At 30.7% G+C, this 8,241-nt stretch overlaps 2 protein-coding genes across 4 annotated transcripts in view; one reads left to right on the top strand and one right to left on the bottom strand.

Moving 5' to 3' along the window:
- Positions 1-4: 4 nt before the first annotated feature.
- Ak3 (Adenylate kinase 3) lies at positions 5-2,824 on the bottom strand. Its single transcript, XM_074133371.1, has one exon. The coding sequence runs from the start codon at positions 2,231-2,233 to the stop codon at positions 1,568-1,570; it is 666 nt and encodes a 221-aa protein (XP_073989472.1). The 5' UTR covers positions 2,234-2,824; the 3' UTR covers positions 5-1,567.
- Positions 2,825-6,405: 3,581 nt separating this feature from the next.
- Positions 6,406-8,241, top strand: part of LOC141457080 (ATP-binding cassette sub-family G member 1-like) — a 39,014-nt gene continuing 37,178 nt past the window's right edge. For 2 of the 3 annotated variants that reach the window (XM_074133596.1, XM_074133595.1), the window contains exon 1: positions 6,410-6,834. In XM_074133596.1, coding sequence (XP_073989697.1) covers positions 6,675-6,834 — 160 coding nt within the window. In that variant the 5' untranslated portion in view covers positions 6,410-6,674. Of the gene's footprint in view, positions 6,835-8,241 lie in introns of all 3 variants that reach the window. The other variant, XM_074133597.1, reaches the window with a different exon arrangement.

Here is an 8,241-nt window from a genome sequence, read left to right as displayed (position 1 = left end):
TTAGAATGTTGAAATTAAAAATTTTATATCATTAAAATATATATAAAAATATACAAATAATGCATTATGAACTTAGACATTACATTTAGTCTAAACTTCATTTGGTATTAAACAATAAATTACTAGTAAATAGATGCTCTAGATTCTATGACCTTCCACTTAAATAGCAACTCATAAAACAAAATATAGTTAAATTTAATTTATAAAATAATTGTATCTCTAAAAATATTAGATTTTACAATAATCACAGACAAATACAGGTAACAATGATTTGGTAAAGCAAAATCCAATTAGAATTAATTTGAACTCAGACAATTAGAATTTAAAATGTGTCATTATTTATTCCTTAAATATTTTCATGTCACGCTAAAAAACTATTGCATTTAAAAATATCTTTCTCATTAATATTGAACAGGGTTAAAACTGTTAATCACAAATTAAATTGAAATTTTGTCTTATTACAATTAACGGTAACAATTTTTGATTGAATACAATATAAATTTATTTTTAATTCTTTGGCTAAGCATTCAACACTAATCTAATTTAAATTTCTACTTTTATAAAATTTTAAACATAACCAATTATAACTATAAAAAACATAAAGATGTCTTTTTTTTTGTTTCAGCTAAGGCACTAGCTATGTAGTTAGGTAACTTTGCTAATATGAATTTTAAGTTACAGATTATTTATTAAAAAAAATAATAATAAATAAAATCTTGCACAGCGTAGTATATAATTCTTCAATGTTCAAAAACTTTCATGCTTAAGCATATGATTCCCGAGGTAGCCCTAATAAATAATTGAAATTAAAAATAAATTATGATACAACATAAGAATAAAAGCACAATTGAGATTTATAATTTTATATTATTTAATACACGAAGTAGTACCACAAACAAATTAATTTCAGAAAAAAAATATTAATAAAATAACCAAAGAAAAAAATGGCTATTATTTTTCATACAATTTCAAGAAGTACTATTCTTTAGCAAATAATAATTTTAAAAAACTGCCTAAAATGTTAAATATTTATCAGATTCTTTTTATTAAAAAAGTCAAAACAATTGAATTTCGTGAGAGTTTAAAATTTGATTATTAAACAATTTAATTAAAACAATATTAAATTATTGTAGTAAATAATAATAAGGAATTAACAATTCAATCCTACATTCTCACATATATTCATAATATTTATATTAATTATATATTTTTTCATCCCATCAATTAAATAATTATTTTTAACTATTAATTTAGTTAAATCTTAAGTAATCTCCTCGATATTCTGGTGATATTCAAAATAGTGGCTAAAACATGTTATTTTATGTATTGATGTGTGATTTTATTTGAATGCTTTTTGGTTTAAATTTTGCTATAAAATTGATTAAGCCTGATTTTCTCTTTAAAAAAGTTTTCCTATTTCTCTGTTTTGTTGTGCAAATGTTGTTACTTCTATTTATTTCCTTGTAAAAAGCACTATATAATTTTCTTCAGTTTTATAAGATATAATTTTATGAACTTCTAACATATAAATCTGATTCTATTTTAGTTTAAATTAATTGTTTACTAACTACAGCTTCATATCTTGTGAAATTGGGGTAATATGCATTCTCAGGTACTTATAGATCATTGGCCAGATTTCATCTGTTGTACGTCCATTGAATTCCTCCAGTATTCCCAAATCTTTATAGAATTCCAAAACTGGACCTAAAGTCTTTGAATAGATTTCCAAACGTTTGTGTATGGCCGTTGGTTTATCATCCTCCCTTTGTACTAATGGTTCACCTGTTACATCGTCAATGCCAGCAATTTTGGGAGCATTAAAATCCACATTATATACTCGGCCACTTTGTAAATGTATCCAACGGTTTTGTATACGTTCAATGATCACATCAAATGGTACAATCAAATTTATGGCTACATCAATTTGCGTTCGTTCATTAAGTATAATTGCTTGATTTTTTGTTCTAGGAAAACCATCCAATAGAAAATTGGAATTACATTTACTTACTTCGTCTAAAATTAGATCAACCATAATTTCATCAGGTACTAGTTGCCCTTCATCTGTAAATTTCTTAGTTTTCATACCTAATGGAGTTTTATTGGCTATATTATTTCTTAAAATATCGCCAGTGGCTATATGTTTCAATTCAAATTTACGTACAATTCTGGAAGATATGGTGCCCTTACCTGAACCAGGTGCTCCTAGTATTACAGCTTTAAATGCTTTCAACATTTTTAATTAAAAAATATATTTTTTTTTTTATTTCACACTATTCAAAAAATATCATCTACCAATTTATAAAAACACATAAGTATAAAAACACACTTGGCACACTAAACATGAAAATGGAACTATTACGTTACGAGTTGTGCTCCCCGATTTTGGGGGCTTCTTTTTTTAATATGGTTGAAAAGAGGTGGCAAGGCACGAGAACATCAGCTGTAGTACAGCTGTCGGTCCACACTGGGTCGAATATGGTGGGTACGGGTGGGCAATAGTTTTAGGGGACCCTGAACGAATACACGACAGATTTAGCTAAGTCACTGTGAGCAATCAGAGGTCACCCTCTGTCATCATACAAAAAGCTACCTTGTCATTTCATTTTCTGAAACAATCATGCAAAAAAATTTTGCAAGTTTTCAGTAAAAATTTTCTCATGTATTTAAAATAATTGCAAAGTTAGAAAAAATACCAATCGTACTGTGTGTAAATTGTGACCTTCATAAATAATTATTGGATAGCTTACAGTTTAATAATGACCAATTAAAGAATTTATATTAAATGAAAATCTTATATGGTAAATAAATACTTTATTCATTTAAATAAAACTGAGGGAGAGTTCTCACCAAGTAAGTTAATTCATAATAAGTAATATGGTGTACAAAAAAAGACAGTTTTTATTTTTTTATTTTATTTTTGTAAACTCACTCTTATTTTCGTTTTCAAGTTTTAACCGTAAGAGTTTTTGAGATCCCCTATGACCGATAAAGAGGTTTTTTGAAAATGCCTTCTCTAAGAGTGGGGCAAACAAAATATCTCAAAAAAAACATTTTTTTTTGTTTACATTTCGATGTTTTGATTAAAATTCCTCAATCGAAAAGTACCATTTTGCAGAATGAATTTTTCTCGTTTGTCATTTTTTTTTGAAAATAATTAGATTTTCTTAAAATTTTGAATACTTATTTAAAACATTTATTTGAAACATTTTTTTTAAGAAAATTGGTATAAAGACATTTCTAGGAGAGTACAGTTGGCTTCTCTCCTAAATACAATTCAGGGAAATCCCAAGTTGAAAGGCCAAATGTATTGCTTGAATTCCAAATATAAGAAATGGATTATGTATGGCTTCGATTTAACTGTTGAGCTTTGGACTGAAGAGTTATATCAGTTACAGTCAGCATGCATTAAATAAGTCTGCCCGCACTAGTCTCTACTGGTTAAGATTGATTTGTCTTTTTGTTTGTGTTTCTTAAAGAACGTCAATCTCATAATTAATAAGCATGGAATAAAGTAAAATACATAAGTTACTGGGAAACTTCTTCAGTGGAAGAAAGAGACGGAGGACTTCTGAGAAGATAATGTTTAAGGGCACTGATGAGGAGGGCCAACACTTACTGACGCAAAGAACGAGGTTTTTGGTGGTTCTTTGGTAATGTCCTATATTGTTAAATAAAATAAACGAGGAGATAGCCTAAATGAGTAAAGAAGTTTTATTAAAATCTACTACGGTGTTGGATAAAATACGACATGTCTTTTGTTAGGTCTTGCCTATTTAATCGTTGATAGAAAGCCTACTCTCTTCCAGCTATTCGCATATTTGAAATAGAAGCCAGGAGAATGATTTTGATCCAGAAGTTAATTCGTTGAGTAAGTGCATACATCACTGGTCTCATTTAAGTTTGAAAAAATGGCTATTTGCACATAATTGTTGACCTTATACAGACCGCTGAAACACCTGGGAGAACATAATGCAGTTTTAATAGTTTACGATATCAGTTGTCCCATACAATGTAAAAAAAAAAAAAAAAACTGCTACAAATATAGGGAATTGAATCACTTTCAAGGACAGTTTTGTTGTCATTGATTGTTAGAAGCAACTATCAGAAATGTGCAAAAATGCTATGTTTTGCTCAATGCCACAAGATAGTTATTTAAAGTTGAACTACCGGGACTTAAATCTACTTAAAAATTCCACTAATTATCATGAAATAAAATTGTGGCTTCCACATTTATTGAAATAAATTAAGAACAGCAAAACATTTGTCCACGTTTACAGACAAAATATAGTTGATTAAGAAAAAACGTTCCCGTTCGATAAGTCAATGAAAACATTATCGTATACATTTTGTTGCCCAAATATTTTACATTTTTGTGCTAGGATCAAGTACCAAAATCTTTGTAATATTGTCAAAAGCAAAAGAGTGGATGCTTATGCCATCTAGCGACATATTAGGGAACCTTTAGCTTTAAGTTATTCTTTTTATCCTTTGTATCAAGTATTTTTTTTATTTTTTATTGCTCACAAGTGTTATATTTTCATACATCATCAGAAATAGACAATTCAATTTGATCTTGAGAATTTTGACTTTAATTTTGTTTCCGTCTCACATTATACCTACTAATCGGCTGAGAGTTTACTTTTCATTGCATACTGTTCAAGTATTTTTGGTTTTTCTTTAAAATATAACTTGATACCTAAACCATCTGTAGTACAGATATAAGTCAACTTTTCTCAAAAGAAATTTGATGATCTTAAAGTGAGCGCATTAATTCTTAGAGGTAGCTCCCTACTATGTTTGAACAAGTTATTTATTACTTGAAGACATTTTCAGAAAAATTATGTCATGTTGGAACGTGTAATTTTGGTTAAATTTACACATTAGTAAAAAAGCGTAATAAATTAAGAACTATCCAAGATTATGATCAGTTTACTTTTACATGTTTTCACTATCAAAAGTAGAATAAGGAGATAGTTTTATTTATTACAAGATCTACAAGTAATCTTTCTTTACCATGAAGAAATTTACTGATTACTTCCAAAAATCTTTTCTTTTTCTGTTGCCATAAATTAAAAATGTTACGTCTGTGTGTCCATTTTCTGAAGATTCCCCTACGAGGAAGCTTTAATTGTTTAACAGTCGAAGAGACCACATGGTTCCAGATTTCCTAATAAAGAAACCGTGCTACGTTTCTAGGTGCAAGTATGAACTGAGAAAAATCCCAATAGATCTCTTTAGATCACAGAGAAACCCACTTCATTGATTAGTTAATTGAAAGATATATATTTCTTTGAAGGGCTATACAAAGGATAAGAAGGCCTTCCTCATTTGGGGATGCCTGTGTATCGATGAATACCAATACCTGATGACCTGCGTCTCAGAAGTTTCTCCTTTTCTTGTATCTTTAGAGTTGCGATTCCTATTTGTGAGGGAAGTTGTCAGGTACAAAACTTCTCATCAATTTTAGATCTGTCTCCTTCCGCGTTCTACAATGAATTTGGAGTCAAACGTACAATCTACGGCGGGTGTTCCTTTTTTAGTAAAGTAAGGTAATCGCCTTACCAATTAGGTGTCGTGGACGGAGGCGACTAGCAAACGTACTTTACTGTAAATTTCTTTTATTAACCTTTTCATAAAATCCAAGGCCTTAGACCGGGAATCGAAAACCCAGTACCACAATACATATTAGCTTCGCGAGTGTTCCTTTTTATATTTCTAAGAAAATGTAATTATATTTTAACTATCCATATATTATCAGCAAATATAATTTTCTTTTGATTTTCCACTTTAGCAGAGATGGTGAATCATTACATGGTGATTACGTAGTTACTGCTAGAATCTTAATTGATTGTGAACAATTTTTGTCACTGAACAATAGGTGAAAAAAAGAAGCCAAGCTGATGAACTGGAAAACTAACTAGAAAATGCGCATGTTCTGGGTTTATGGAATTTTAATTTAAGCGCTCTGGGAGGCAGAACGGGCAATTCAAGTTCTTCAGTCGCCCAGTTTTCAAGTGTTATTGAACTTTATTGAACATGTTTAACTGTGTAACTATAGAGAGATGTAATCTCCACGGTTTAGCCTATTCAAATAAAAGACCCACGGCTACTGTAATGCTTCTATAAAAAGTGCTACTTGAATGGCTTAAAATCTAAACCTGTGTCTTGTGTCTCGTCCCTCTAAATATATGATAGTCTTTTGAGCTTCCTTTAGAATCTAAGCAAAAATAAGGAAAACTCAAGCGCTTCTGATGAAGGCTAAATAGACGAGAGAAGGGGAAACAAGGATAAAATTCTGAACTTAAATGTCGAAAATATTACAAAGAAAAATTAAGTGCTGATTACGAGATTAAACAAAGAGCGTTTTTTTAACTGGCTGATTGTTCTAGTGAATGAGCAAGGTAGTTGGTTGAACTACATTGTGCATGTGGAGGGGAAGATGATAGGCCGTGATCAGCTGTGAGAAAGATGAGAGATCCCTACTACTCCCCTTGATATAGTGGAGACAGACTGCCGACGTACTCATACCAGCTTCCTTTTAGTCAGCGATTCGTAACAATATAAGCAAGAGCAGCGAGTATTATTATTATTAGTGGTGCATGTATGTCTTAAGTTGGTTTTATCAACTTTCTCGCTTCCTGGAATGACATTAAAACCAACATATTTAAGAAAAAATGGCCGCCACCGAAGTAGAAGAAAAACGGAAGACAGAAAATATAAAAAATGGATCTACAATTGTTCGTGCGGAAGTACCGTCCACTGATATCGTGTTCACAGATGTCACGTGTACTGTGGGCAAGAATTGCAAAATTTTCTCCAAGCTTTTCAACAAAAGTAAGGTTTTCTTAAATTTTATTTTGTTAAATAACAGAGGGTGAAAAAAACTTTATTTTTCTTGTCTAAATCTTCAACAGCACCTAGGGCTGTTGACCCACTAAAATCTCTTTTGATCAGTTTCATTTTTTTTGCAGCAAAAAGCAGAAAAATAATTGTTTAATCTTGAATAAAATTTGATCACAATTATTCGAACTAAGTTTTATTTTCTTTTTAAGCAAATAAGAAGGTTATAAAAAAAAAAAAGATGAAAATTATATATTAATTTGTTCTGTTTTATTTATTTACTTTATCTACTACTATATACATTAGTATTTATTGCATAATCGGAACATTTTCTTAGTTGATGGGCAACCTTCCATATTCATATGCAGAATGCATTCTATTTATTACGTACTACAGAATGTTTAGCACTATTCTTGGACTATGAAAAACAATGGATTTCTGAGGTTCACTCCAGGATATCACTTCTTAAAGGTCTTCCTCTTTATGCCGATCTTACTCTACGCCTGCTCCGCCTGGACTCTGACCAGTAACGTCTAAAAACTGCAGACAATGTAGAACTAATTTCCTAGACTTGCTACTAACTCCCCTCGATCTATTAGATCGACACCTTTCATTAGATATCTTCCATTATCTCAGAACACTCCTTTATCCAAAACCGTGTACTGAAACTCCATTCCACTCTACTTTACCATCTTAATCCATTCTGCCGCGAAACAGCCACCCTCTACATTCTTCCAGCCTCTACAAACTCACAGAATTAAAGAAGCCCTTCTCTAAGTTTTACTTTTGGCTGATGTTTTTCTGTTCTTTCTCTCTGCAAATGATATCCTTGTCCTAAGCGTTCCGTAAATTATTTCATGAAGGTTGTAATGTATACATTTGTACTTAAATTCATCTGTACATCATCATTTTTGTTGGTGATGAATATATAGTACTTTTTAATTAAGCTTATATCTATCTCTTAAGGTTTCCAGCTCTCTAAAAACTTCTTTCTGGGTACTAGTACTTTGACTGATCATTTTGACAGTAGCCAGCTCAAACTTACTTATCTCCAATTTAAAAAAAAAAAGAAGTTGTTAGTCTTCTTTCTTCAAAGAAGATTAGCGAAGTCAATTATTTTACTATTCGGAATGGCCATATTCTTGTTTGTCAATTTCTCCCAGCTATTCTGAAGAATCTCAATGTTGTACTTACTATTAGTGTTATTGCAAGTAAGTAATGAATGGACAGGTCTTTTATTTGGTATTATTAGGAAAGACGAGAAGTTAAAAAATAAAGTTTGCCGATCACTAGCAAAAGAAGTTGCTGAGGTATTGTTACCAGAGGTGTTGCCAGAACTAATCGGCAAACGTGGGTAAGGAAACAAAAATTCTTTCAACAATATTAGCCATTCTATATCTT

Source organism: Rhodnius prolixus, unplaced genomic scaffold, assembly GCF_049639745.1.
Source record: "Rhodnius prolixus isolate KJV_2025 unplaced genomic scaffold, Rpr scaffold_10, whole genome shotgun sequence".
In the NCBI taxonomy this organism is placed as follows: Eukaryota; Metazoa; Arthropoda; class Insecta; order Hemiptera; family Reduviidae; genus Rhodnius; species Rhodnius prolixus.
This window is presented reverse-complemented; position numbering and strand designations above follow the sequence as displayed.